The sequence below is a fragment of the Galeopterus variegatus genome, unplaced genomic scaffold (genome assembly GCF_000696425.1).
Source record: "Galeopterus variegatus unplaced genomic scaffold, G_variegatus-3.0.2 Scaffold822, whole genome shotgun sequence".
Taxonomy (NCBI): Eukaryota; Metazoa; Chordata; class Mammalia; order Dermoptera; family Cynocephalidae; genus Galeopterus; species Galeopterus variegatus.
Window position 1 is genome coordinate 51,156 of NW_007726933.1, and position 14,334 is coordinate 65,489.

The window sequence follows — 14,334 nt, forward strand, 5'->3', positions numbered from 1 at the left end:
CTTTTTTTCTTCTACAAATCTGGAGATTTCATAAAAACCAAGAGAACCTGAAGGGAACTAGTCTTACAATTGGTATCAAATACTGATTTGAAAGTAGTGAACTACAGTTTAGAGAGATAAAATATGATTAAAAAGTGGTCAAAAGAAATATGCCAGAATGCTAACAGTAATTGTCTACAGGTCATAAGACATCTATGGGTAAACTCTTTCTTTCTGCTTTTCTCATTTTCTGAATATATTTCCTAAGTAAGAAAATGAAAGAATAATTTTCTCAAAGCATCTCCTGGTTTTTATGAAATTCTGGAAGAGAAGGGATAATTTGGGGGTAATATTTTTTTCTTAAAAAAATTTTTTAGCAAGTATAGACAACTTTGGGAGGACTAATGCAGTATTAATAATGCTACATATTTTTTCCCATTGTGCTTTATCTAGAATTCACTGCTCCAATTAAATGACATATAAGGACAGGTAGCTCTTAGCATAAGAGTATTTATTAAGTGAATGACTTACAAGAAAGACTGATGAATAAATGTAAAATTTTTTACTCATACTGAACATAAAGCTTTTATAAATGTATAAGGTTTAGATTCAATTTTATTTTTTAAAAAGTATCTGCTCTTTTCAGATTATATCATACTGTATGAAGCACTGGTGAGGTCTATGTCACCAGAAATTTCCAGTTTGCTGATTTCCTTGAGATTTCTCATCCGATGGTTGTACTGCAACAAGTGGGCATCATTGACCGCAACCTTGAAGTGGTCAGGTTCAACCAGTACTTGTATCTGAAATGGCACATACAGAGACTGTTATGAGAGGTAATGCATATGTTAGTTAGCTTAATTTAGCCATTTTACAGTATAAACATATTTGGAAACATTGTACACCATAGATATATACAAGTTTTATGGTCCATTTAAATTTTTTAAAATGCCCATTAATTTCAAACAATCTGGCCTGAGCTCGGGATGTCCAACATTTCATATTTATCATTTATGGAACTGGTTAAGATCCAAAAAAGTAACTTTACAGCAGAAATAAACTCCAGATTCTTCAAAGATTAAAAAAAAAAAAAAAAGATGAAGCAACAAAATTAGTAGAAGAATATATAAGTGAAGCCATAAAGGAAAAGTTTAATAATTTGCCTACGTAAAAACATAAAAGTTTTTGTATGGCCTAAAATACCTAAAAGTAAAAATAAACAGTAAAGTAGGAATCCCTTAACAGAGTGGCAAATGTTATGAAGATCGATAACCAGTTTTGGCAAGGGTAGGAGAAACATACTCTTCCAATATTTAGTGGATATTCATTCAATCCTTACATCCTTATGGAAGCAGCAATTTGGCAATATCTTTAAGTTTTCAACATGTGTATTCTTTGAATAAAATTATTCTTCTAGGAAGCAAAGATTTATAAGGATAATTATTACAGTATCTTAGTAAAATAAATCCAGGTTTATTTAAAGTATACCTTGTCAGTAGGGTATTGGTTAAATTATCACATATGTAAACAACGAAATACTATTAAGTAACAATGTTCTGATATAGAAAGATGTCCAGCAAACATAGAACATGTTTACTTATTTGTCCCTGTCCTTGAGGAGCTTACAGTCTTACTGTTTTATTGGGCCCTCTATAGTCAACCCTAACCAAAGCTGTGGACCTAATATTTGTTGAAGCAGTGTTTAAAAATAAAAAATAAAAAGTGTGTTGTATGTCATAGAGAATCCTGGAAAGATACTCACCAATTGCAGTCTTTGTGAAGATGAGGGAAGAGGTAAGGGATGGAAGACTTTCTGGTTAATTTAAAAATCTATAAATTTTTCTCTTCATAAAACAAATATGTATTAATTTTAGAATTAAAAACATTTACTTTTGACCACCATGCCAACTATGTTGTTTTAAGGAGCTAAGTCTTAGTCTACCTGTACCAGAATGATTTTCTGCCTTTTTTATTAAAGATGCTATTTTTTTCATTTCTAGAAAAGCTTAAACTCAGAAGGGTGGCCACAATGATGATGGCGAGGTGCCTGAAAGGAACTGAGGAGTGTGCCACTGCCGGCCGTGTCCTCAGCCTGCAGAGACTTAGTCTCCTGGGGTGGGGAGGAGATGGACTGGTTAGGTGCCCCAGAACAGGAGATAAACATTCATTTCAAATGCTTTGTGGTTTTACAGTGATTCTCCATGAAAAATATACATTATTAATATATAATAATAGCAATAACTTACTTTGAATGGTTTACCACTTTCAAATGGGAAAACCATCTGTCTTTCCTCCTTTCCCCAGTTATTATCCAGCTTTGTATTGCAAACAATGACTCTCCTGTTGTTCTCATTGAAGCGTGGGTTAAAGTGGAAGGCAATGTCATACCCTCTCTTGAAATTTAAAGCAAGTCTGTTTTAAAACCAAAGACCAGAGTTATTAAAATGATTAAAGTTGTACATCTGTATCAAGTGAAGAACACATAATTTTCTTTCTTTTTTTTTTTTTTTAAAGGATGACTGGTAAGGGGATCTCAACCCTTGGCCTGGTGTTGTCAGCACCATGCTCAGCCAGTGAGCAAACCGGCCATCCCTATATGGGATCCGAACCCGTGGCCTTGGTGTTATCAGCACCGCACTCTACCGAGTGAGCCACGGGCCGGCCTAGGAACACATAATTTTCTAAAAAGCAAATCATTTCATAATATATAGGAACATTTCCTGAACAGAAAGCAAATAAACCAGAGAATGGGTTCAAAGTGGAAAGTACACTAGGCCCAATATTCTATGTACTACTATAAAATCTAAAGGTAAGCTAGGCAATATGTGTTGAATATTTTTTTTCTTTGTCTTTGATCATTCCCATTTAGCTCTCCTTACAGACTCTCTACAGACTCCACATGTGAAAACCTTTCAAGGTTTCCTTATAAAGGTTTAGAGCCACTTTGAGTATACTTTATGCCTTGTTATACATAATGATGGTTATCTCTTTTCTGCCCTGCCAGGTTGCTTTTAATACCCGTTAAAGGCTAAGGGCTATTAAATACCTGGCTTTTAATAAGGGCTATTAAATACCTGGCTTCCTGATGGTTAACCAGCAACATAGTTCCTCTAAAACAGGAAGAATGAGATAATGTAGTTACTGTTCAGTATCCTGTTGCTAGGTTATAAAGTCACGACAATAAATACTTTAATCATTTCCTAATGTGAGATGGAACTAATGAAAATGCTAGTTTAACTTTTTGATCTTGTTTCTTCTTGGATGTTAATGCAAACATGAGTCCTCTGACTAACCCTATCCCTGAGTTTCTCAAAGTGTGCTCCACAGAACAGTAACACCAGAATTAGCTGGTGTTCCTGTTTTAAGGCAAGATCTGCACTCAAGACTAACAATGATTCTCTGGACATTGTTAATCACCCAGTAACAGTCACATTCAACCACAAATGTATCTTCCAATGCTTAAATTCACAGGGAAAAATGGCAATAGAATTTGTATTTGACTAAATGTCCAATGGCTATATTTCCTCTGCAGTGAAAAGGAAGACATTGTCATCTCTGTTACCTTAAGCACTTTTTTTAATGCAGTTCCTCAGAGAGAATTCACAGGACCAAGCAACAATTTTTTTTCAGTTTACTACCATTAACCATTTCAGCCAGAATCAGTTTTGATCTGCCACAGTCTCAGTCTACATCTCTAGCGTTATTGGAACTCAACTCTCCAGTGCAATGACCCTAAATAAGTCAAGGATACCAGTGTGGTTCTGTGAGTTAGGGGTTGTGGGAGGAGGAGAGCAGATATTAACATCATGAGTGCTGTATACACAGGATAAGGTATGCTGGGTTCTACATTATGTTAGGAGGAAACATAAACAGGGACATAGGCAGAGGATTTATATATTTTGTTATCTGTTGTCAGACAAGCTTTATTGTACAGGGAAGTACTGTGCTTAGAGAAGCTGTTTAGGCTGTGTGGAAAGAATGGTAGTGACTACCATGCAGAACCAGAGGAAGCTGACTGGAGGTGAAGTGAATGGGCTATTTGAATGTAAAATTATCAGATCAGAAGCTAAGTTCATCTCCTGGTGTTAGGAGGTGGTTCCCATTGATTCACCAGGAGCAAGGTGACAGATACTTGTAAAGGCTGTTTATCGATTCTTGAGTAAAACTGGGCACATGGCTTGAATTTTACCTTTTGTATACTGTCACATTCCCATTTGAATGACACAGACCCATTAATTGGCTGTAGGAGCTTTAGTGGTACCACTAATTTCAGGGACAGGCATACTGAACAGGACATTATCAGCCTCTTCATATTATATGTAAGTATAACCAGTAGCAGTAACCAGAGCCAGGCATCGCAGAGTGGCCATAAGTCAGCACAGATTTTCCTAAATTAGCTCAGTAAAGTCTTACCACATCCTACCTAGTCCACTTCAATCAAACCAGTTCCAATTACAAAAGTGAATTTATTTTATTTATTTTTTATTTTTTTAAAAGATGACCGGTAAGGGGATCTTAACCCTTGACTTGGTGTTGTCAGCACCATGCTCAGCCAGTGAGCGAACCGGCCATCCCTATATAGGGATCCGAACCCGTGGCCTTGGTGTTATCAGCACCACACTCTCCCGAGTGAGCCACAGGCCAGCCCAAAGTGAATTTATTTTAATGAAGTCCATACCTTGTAGAATCTTTTCAAATGGTATCTACTCAGAAGACTGGGGTTCCTGGGCCTGCCACTTGTCTGTAGAACCTGAGCCTCAGTTTTATCTATAAAAAGGAAATAGCAATATTCCTTGCCCTGGCTTCTACCATGAAGATTAAATGATATAATACATACAAAAATACAGAATAGTGTGTTACCATTTACTGTGAGTGACCCTGACACCTAGAAAGATTATGTGAAATACGTATTGATTTATGGGAAAATGCCACATGATGGCATAACCAAGATTGTAAATATGTAGTTTTTAAAAAATCCTGTTAAAATTCAAAATAGATCATTCTTTATTCAAAAACCAATCAACAAATAAGTTAGTCTCTTTACCCATTTGCCCTGGGCTTCACTCTGCCCAGAACTGTTATCAGCATGCGAGGCATGACTCCTCCTGGCAAAGGCAGGTCATAAGGCACAGTCTGGGAATGAAAAAGTATATATGTATCAGTAGAATCATGTTTTCTTGGGGAAAGAAAAAAAAGTGATGTTGCTAAAGTTCAATCACTATTAATATGTGTGAATAACACATAACCCTAGTATTTAAGCTATCTGTCCAGACTCTCAGGCCAGCTTGCCCCAGGCCTGAAGAATTAAGGCTCCTTACAGGCAGAAATAATAATAAAAATTAAAGCCATCAGTTTAATTAGTGCCAAAAGCAGAAAATATACCCTTTTGAAACACTGTGACTCTCATTACTAGGGCCATCCCAATCTATAACTCATTCACGTAGACTATTTTGGAAAGCCTTAAGCTAGACCTTGCAGTCAACTAACATTTTTGTGCCACTCCTAAGACCCTTGTCATATAACATATTTCAGTGTAGTTAGTCTGCTCCCTGCGGGCAGGCATTGTGTCACATTCTGGTGCTTCTGGGTTTCCATGTGCTCTGTACCCACTTGGCACCAGCAGAGTGCTTTGTACATGACAGATACTCAATATTTGTAGAATGAACACTTTTTAGTTAATACAGTTCATTCCACAAATGTTTATTGACCATCCATGTTCAAGGTGCTGTGCATATCCCCAAAGCTCAATCGTTGGCCTCTTCTCTTTCCCTTTACAATGTTTCTCTCTGGGTTCAACTATCACCCAAATCTGTAGCCCTGGTCTGTACTAGTCGTGTACTTCCTCCTGTCTGGATTTGCTACTAGTGCCTCTGATCCAACAGATGTGAACTGGAATTGGCTCCTCTGCCCCTTGCCCATCAGCTTCCCCTGCCAAGTTTCCAGATTAGGCTAAAGCTTTGCTGATGTTCTAGTTGTCCAGCCTTGAAAAGCCAGAATCATCTCTGACTCCTGGGGCTTAACCACTAGATACTGGGGGTTCTTCTCTGCACTCACTATCACCTCTGCCTGTTTCTTTCCACACCCTTCATGTCCCCATCTGTCTGCAACTGGCTACCCGTTTCTGGTCTAGCCCCAGCTCAATGAAACCCACTTCCCCAACACTTTCTCTGAGCTTTCTCTAAAGTGACCTAAAAGGAGATGATACTACCTTGTACCATCTTCTACACAGTCCTGAAATGGTCTAATCCACATCTTATTTCACTCTTTCCTCATACTTGTATGTTTTCTTCCAACTAGACTATAAATGTGGCAGGGAAGGATCTGGGACTGAGATGCATCTGGATTCCCCACAGAGTTACGTTGTAGTTTAGAATTCACTTACTAAAATCAGTTTTAATTTGCATGCAAATTCAATCATTAGATCACAAAATTATCTTTGGAAGATTTTTGAAGACTGGATTACCTTGGTTCCCTCACATGTTCCCTTGATGACCTCAGGCAAATTATAAAACTCTCTTGCCCCATGTCCTCATGTGTAAATAAGGATGATAACAGTATCTTACAGGGTGGTTATGGATTTACCTGATATAATCCATGTAGACACATAACTGCTGGCACATGTCATGTACTCAGTAAGTGCTTATTAGTAAGGCAAATTATAAAACTCTCTTGCCCCATGTCCTCATGTGTAAATAAGGATGATAACAGTATCTTACAGGGTGGTTATGGATTTACCTGACATAATCCATGTAGACACATAACTGCTGGCACATGTCATGTACTCAGTAAGTGCTTATTAGTAATAACCCAAACTTTCCCCCATTACTACAATCTTAACTTGATTTATATTAAAATAGCTTTATCAGTGCCTTCAAAAGATGTGTTATTTTCTCTTTACACTAACAGTACACACAATAAACTCAATATGAACAAAAACTTTTTATACTGGACCAACATACACCTGTGGCTGGTGCTTAAGAGGTGCTTAAGAAGTGGCTCTAAGCAGTGGGTTTAAAGCACTCTGCACATCAGGTACATGAAATGATGAACTCCTTCTTACCAGTGGTCCTGCAGGGATGCCATGGGGACCAGCAGCGGGATGGGCTCCAGGAGCACTTGGCTGTCCAGGAGGTGGGTAGGCCCCAGGCCCACCTGGTCGCCCTGGGTAGGCTCCAGGTGGTCCAGGATAAGCTCCAGGTGCTGGTGGGCCAGGATAGGCACCAGGTGGTGCCTGCCCAGGATAGGCCCCTGGAGGTGGTGGCCCAGGATAGGCCCCTGGAGGTGGTGGCCCAGGATAGGCCCCCGGAGGTGCCTGCCCAGGCTGGTTTCCCCAGGGACCAGGCCATCCTTGATGATTTGGGTTTGCAGACCCAGATAAGGCATCTTGAAGCTGGAAAGAAACAATTACAGGTCAGAAAACATTCACAAAATGGAATTTGGAGGAAAACAAAAATATGTGATCTAAGAAGTAGAGGAGTATGGTGAAAGTATGACACTCATATCAATAAACCTTTTTCCACCTTTGAGTTCCAAAGACTGAAATTAGACTTTGGGATTATATGTGCTTTATCATTTTATTCTTGACTCCCATCATCTCAGATCAGGGAAAGCTATATTTTTGAAATTTGCTCAAGTCAGGAGCTAGCTCTCTTCTATCTACAAGCATATTCTTTCTAATCAGAGTGAGAAAAACAGTCACAAACATCGGGATGCTCAGACTGTACCACTCTTCCTAATACTCAGAAGATTTCTCATCTCCTGCCAGCAGAGTCTACCCTCTTCTGTCCTAGGCCCCTCTATGAAAGGGTTACTGTTCATTAAGTCCCAACCTCTCCCTTCCTGCTTTCTTCCCAAATCTGCTGCTGAAAAATTAAGACTCCAGCCAACAAGCCATCACTGGACAAGTGAGGCCAGAGGAAGCCACGTGGTGGGAGAGTGAAAAGGGAAAGTCTGGTGGAAAAAACAAAACCCTCAACCTATGTGGAATGTACATTAGGGTAAGAAAACAGACATAAAACACTTACTGAAAAACTGTCTGCCATTTTCCTGAGAGGAAAAAAGAGAGAGAGGTTATCATTAAGTCCTGGGAGATCTCACCGATTTCCACTAAATTAAATTAAATTAATTCCACTAAACTGGGCAGTTCTAGTCAATCTGCAGGTGTTGTGCATAAGTCCACTATGTGGAACCATAAAAACGTCTCATCAAGGGGTGGGGATGCTTTCCAGTTAGATTACCAAACCCTATTTATCTCATAAATGTAAACTTTGATCACCCCAGCCTGTGCTCTGAATGCTGAGAGTGAGAGGACATACAGTGCAGGAGGCAGAGGAGGAAGGAGGAAGACAGAGTTCTGCCCCTTTCCTGGGTAACACATGTAGACAGTCACTGCTTACCTTTGGCCTTCCTTCACCTCCCTCCCACCACCCCTTTTAAGGGCCTCAGCCTGTTAGTGTCGCCTCCCCCCTTCTGTTCCCCCTAACAGCCCACGCCCTCTTCCAGGTTTGGGGTTGGAAAGCCGTGTGGGATGATTCTTACTGAGATATGAAAGACAATGATCTCCAGATATCACTGCTGCCTCCTTATTTATTCCTTCATTTGCACACATTTATGCCTGCTCTGGGCCAGGCACTGTGCGGGCTCCTGTCTGGGTGTGAAAATGAATAGGCCAAGATCTGTACGGTCAAAGGGCCCACAGTCCAGCAGGGGAGATGAGACGCATACATGGAAATGCAAAATAATTAGTATTCAATGCTGTGAGTTAGACTCTGGGCTGTGGGAATTCAAACCCAGAAAGCTCACTTCCAAGAGGGGAAGGGAAGGTGGTGTTTGTGCTAAGCCTTGAAGGAGAGGTGCTGTTTAGATGTGCTTCTTTAAGAAAGGTACTTATTATTCCAAATGCAATCTCTGGCAGTATAACAAACTAAGGTGAAAAAAAGTCAGGCAATGTGGAAGAAAATATTTTGGGGTAGGATCCTACCAAAGAGAGTTTGTCTAGCCCAAAGCTGTCACAAGGTCTTGAGACATCATTCCTGCCTTCTCCTGCTCTGTCCCCTGGGCCAAGTCTCCAAAAGCACAATATGCTCTACAGCTGCTGTAGCGGCTCCTGTGGTGACAGGAGGGGGACAGCTATGGACTCCTGAGGCCTGGGCGAGTTCTAAGAACTGGATCACCTGTGCTATGGCCAAAATTACCTGAACCTTGAAACAGTCAGAATCTCTTTTTCCTTGATTTGCCTACTTGTGATATTTTATCAGCCATTTTACAAAATGACATTGCCCCCAAGGAATCCAATAAATGGCCACTACCTGCCTAAAAATGTAAAATATTAAATTTTTCTGTAAAAACTCAAACAGGCAGAGCTTTACCTGGGACTTAATGTGTGCTTCATTGACACATGCCAAATATTTTATACTATACTGCTGTTATGTATATCACAGTCAACATTACATTTGGCTGAATAGTTTTGTGCACAATCCTTTTTTAACCTAAGCATTCTCAGACCTATTTGGAAGCAGTTAGGTTATAACCATGCCCATCTTACTCGCTTTTGCCTACTTCTCCAAAAGACAGCCATGCGACTGTGTAGGAAACTGTGCTGCTACCCCAGGAGGAACTTGAGAGAAGAGTCGTTACAGAAAAGGAAAAGGGCTGGCCAGTTAGCTCAGCTGGTTAGAGTGCACACAGCCTTGTAACACCAAAGTCAAGGGTTTGGTTCCCTGTACTGGCCAGCCACCTAAATAAATACATAATAAAAAAATGGAAAGGAGAGGAAATTTCTTAAGCCAAGAAAACAAAACATCTCTCACTTGGGATGCCAGTAGGCAATAATCTTGAACTTCAAGGTGGGAAGACAGATTAGCTTCTTTCACCCCCGGGCAACATACGAAAGACCCAGCAATAACTTTATGTGTTTTGACTTCTTTTAAATGTCCCCATTGCATAGGAGCTTATTCTCAACCTCAGCAACACTGACACTTAAGGTTGGATACTTTGTCGTGTGGTGCTGTCCTGTGCACTGCTGGACGTTTGGCAGTCTCTGACCTCAATATATAAGATGCCAATGGCACTCCACCCTCCAAACTTGTGGCAACCAAAAATGTCTTCAGACATTGCCAAATATTCCCTAGGGACAAAATCACACCTGGTTGAGAGCCACCCATCTAGGCTAGTTAGCAAGTGTATCCCTATATAAATGTACACACACAGGTCAATAAAAAACAGAAAGGTTTTCATTTGTTAAAATTAGCTGAATTTGTACCATTTGCCTCAGAAAGTGTCTTATTAATGTAACTCCAATCAAATTAAGGTGTGTTTAAAGGCTGATTACAACCAGAAATTCAAATAAAGAGGGCATTTCCACAATTTAACATTTATTCTTTTCAAAGCCTCTGCTCAAGCATGTTTAGTTTATTTTCCAATCCGACCAAATACAATTTGAGAAACAAAGCAGATTTTACTGGATTTCCACTGTGTTTCATATAACACATTGCATGAGTTTAGATTGTGTCATGACTCATGAGACAGGCCCTGTGGAATAATTACCCCCTGTAGTTGTGTGGTGCTTTTCAGTTTACAAAGCACTTTCACATACCTTATTTATTGTGACTCTGATAACAATCTTACGAGAGTGACAGGACAAAATATTCCCACTGTAAAGTGAGGAAACTGAGACTCAGAGAGCTAAATGTAGTGGCCCAAAGTCATCCGTCATTGGCAGGTCAAAGACCAGGGCCCAAGTCTCCTGACTCCTAATTCAGGCTCATTCTACACAAATATAAAACCTCACACTTTGAAATCTTAAAGTATAAGTTCTTTTTTTTTTTTGGCAGCTGGCTGGTATGAGGATCCAAACCCTTGACCTTGGTGTTACAAGGCTGCGCTCTAACCAACAGCGCTAACTGGCCAGCCCTTAAAGTATAAGTTTTAATAACACTCTTTGAAGTGTTAATTACTTCACTGAGAAATTAATTCCCTACTTATTTGTCTGGAATTACAGAAAATGCTGAAATCGTAAACAAATTAAAAAACAAGATCATGTTTTTGTCAGAAAACTTACTGGGTGACTCATTCAGCACACAGTGATATTGAATACAAGGATGCCATTCCGCACAGTCACTTTGCTAATTATAACCACATTTTAACCAATAAAGTGTACTTTTCAAAAAATTGAATATGTACTGTTTTGATTATGTGAACTCCCAACCATCAGATCTCTTTTTTGAAAAGGGTTATAACCAGTGCTCTTTTGAAGTCAAGGTTATCAACCTCAGAATTTTAGGGGGGGTGGGGAACAAGACATCTATTTAGATAAATACCTTCCTTACTTGCCTGGAAAATTTTTCTTTTTTTTTTTTTTTTTTCAGATGAGTTGTTTATAGACAGAGACACATGCAAATTTAAAAATTCTTCCCACACTACAGATACTACAGATATGTGAACTCCACCCTGGTATTCCCAGAATCAGAGAATTTTGAAGAGCCAGAAAAAAAAAAAAAATCATCAAAGATAAACTAAAAATAGGGAGATACTACCTGTGTGTCCTCATTTGGAAACACCTACAGGAAGTAGTTCAGTGTAGCTTTGGAATAATGAATTTAAGCATGAATCAGAATGTAGACCCTTTTGGTAGCTTTTCCCTTTAATAAAGAGCAGCTATCCACTGCAGTATTTTATTCTAGGTCCACCTAGCAAATAATTGTCTGGGTTCCCAGGAACACTTCTGAAATTTCTGCTCATGAAGGGCCCCGACTTTTACACAAGCTTTAACAGAAGTAATTTATGAACGCATTTCCTCAGAACCCTGGGCACTGCTCCACACTGCGCTCCAAAGAACACAGGAGAGGTGGTCTACTTCCTGCCCTTGCTGAAACACGGAGGTCCACTTTCCAACACCAAATTCAGGGATGCTGAGTTGGGATAAAGGAGACTGGCCTTTTCCCAGGATTTCGTTCTCATCAGAGTTCCTCAGCATCAAGGAAGGTAAAGTTACTTTGTGCTTCTCAGTTACTCATTATTTCTTTCCCCTATGAAAAATCTGAACAGCAGTCAAGAGAGAACACAGGATACTCAGTCAACAGCAAACTGAAAGTATACAGTAAGCTCTGCCCTGGCTGGCTCTTTAGTTACCCACTCAGAATTTTATAAGAACCAGTTCAGGCACTAGACATGAAGAGCAACCCAGCTGTCCTTAGGGGGAGCCTGTATCCCAAAGGATTACGGGGAAGAAAGGCTATGTTCGATCAGTTACCATGAGTCTCAGGTACACACATTTATAAGCCAATTGGTATTTAAGAACAAAGTGAGATTCTCAAGTTATACTGTATGAATGTAGGTCCCTGGTGCAGTTAAGATTGAGAGTCTGGCTAATGAGGGTTCTAGGCAAACAGGTACCTGAATTATAGGAAAGATCAACATTGGCCTCACTAGCAATAAGTGAAAAGTCTTTATAAAGCAGCTATGCATATTTGTAGCACAGTGAACCATCATTAATTAAGGACCCCACAACAGAGCGAGGCTCCCTGCTCTAAACCTAAGTAGTTTTGAGGTCAGTCCCTCAAGCAATACTCTTGTTCTTTTTACTTAACTTAGTGAGGTATTTTCCTAACACTTCTAAGCTCTAAACATTCAGGGACCATCATCAAACTTCTCCCCAGAATATGGAATAAGTGCTGTTCTTATTAACTGCCAAACATTATGAATTTAGGAAGCAGCTCCACTCCCCCAGAGATCAAGGATGAGGCATAATCATCCTTGGAATGAAAGGGCCCTACTCTAAGGACTCAAAGTCAATGTCTAAAAAGGAGACGATTGTTGTAGAAAAGTAAATTTCTATTATTATACTTAAAGTTTTATAGAAACACACAAGTTCTTAGTATGAAAGGTTTATAAACTTGAGGCAAACAAGTCAGAACTTTGAAAGTTGGTGAAAGTTTCTCATGCTCCGTGCCCAAGTGGTTAATTTGATCACTATCATTTTCTTTAGAATTAACTGAGCCGGTCTTCCATTCCCTTCCCAGAATCGGAGAAACAGACCCGGTCCCTGAGGTCCAGGCGTCCTCATTGCCCAGCAATCCAACTCCCAGGAGTCACTTTACAAATATTCCACAGTATCTGGAATAGGAATCGCCAACTCGAAGGGTTAGGCTGAAGCCTAAGTCACTTGCCTCAGCCCATGCGTCCCCAACTTTCTGGCACTGGGCTCCTACTCCTCAGAGTGCAAGCGTTTTAGTGTTTTCACCTGAGCAACTGTTAATTCAGAATAAATCCTCAAACATGTATTAAAAGCCCCCCAGCTAGGACTTTCCTCACTTAGAGCAACATTCTGCCACACCAGATACTTCCTCAGCACAGATCTGAGATCGCTACTGTCCAAATTAGCCAGTCTGGGAAGGGATGAATCGTTTGATTTGCAAAAGCTTAGGGTTTGCAGTTTTTGTAAGCTGGGCACGTGCCCATTCAGGCCTGGGGGTAGCACCATTTCTGTGGGATCAGCATTCAGAGAGCAGCTGCTGGTCCTGGTAGGAGAACTCATTCGTGCTCCACAGCAAGATCTCCTCCCGAGTCAGCGTCAGCCAAGTCATGGGTCCCAGGAGGTGCCTTACAGACTCTCTGGGCAGTACCCCCTTGCGCTAGGGATACCAAGAGAGCGGGCCGCTTGGGTTGATGCACGAGCCTGCCCACCACTCCCTCGCAATCGGACCTAGCCGACTGGGAGACGGTTCACTCCACGTCCACAAAGCGCCGGTGGCAGAGGGCAAGTCGGTGGCTGAGCCTCCGTGGCGTCGCAGACGGTGCCCTGTGCTGGGCGCGGCGTCCACAGACACACCCGCCGCCCCGAGGACGTATATGCGCGTCTTTAAGGCGCTACCTTCCTCGATCTCAGACCTCTCGAGAACCAAAGGCTGTGGCCCCGTGCCCAGGACGGTGCCCACCGCTCCGCGCCCGCCCCCGCCCCCATCTCCGGGAAGCCAAATCCCCTCCCGGCCGGAGCCGCCGTCGGGCGCGATCCCCGTGCCGCACCCTCACGCCCCCCGCGCCCCGCTCCGCTCACCGCGCTCTGCGTTCGCTCCTCGCGGGCTCCCGGTGGCTCCTGGCGAGGTGGTGCGCGCGCTGGCGGGGCGGCGGCTCTGCGCTCAAATACGCCCCACTCTGCCGGGCCCGCCTTTCCGGACCAGGCTGGGCCAGCCCCGCGCCCGCCCCACACCCCCAGACTCCGCTCCGGGCACGGGAGAGGGCGGGGGCAACTTGAAAGTCGGCGGTCGCCAGACTCGGGCTGTGGCCGCCTCCGCCGTCCTCTCTCCAGACCCACCTGACTCCTGGGAAGATCCGAGAGTCTGCCGAGTGCTTAGTGTT

At 41.7% G+C, this 14,334-nt stretch overlaps 1 protein-coding gene across 1 annotated transcript; it reads right to left on the reverse strand.

Annotated features, from left to right (window-relative positions):
* Positions 1-473: 473 nt before the first annotated feature.
* Positions 474-14,095, reverse strand: LGALS3 (lectin, galactoside-binding, soluble, 3). The gene is made up of 6 exons (XM_008572686.1): positions 14,033-14,095; positions 8,004-8,025; positions 7,040-7,369; positions 5,024-5,112; positions 2,226-2,391; positions 474-782 (listed from the first exon to the last, which is right to left on the reverse strand). Exons 2-6 carry the CDS (start codon positions 8,019-8,021, stop codon positions 627-629), a joined length of 759 nt encoding a protein of 252 aa, XP_008570908.1. The 5' UTR covers positions 8,022-8,025; positions 14,033-14,095; the 3' UTR covers positions 474-626.
* Positions 14,096-14,334: the final 239 nt, after the last annotated feature.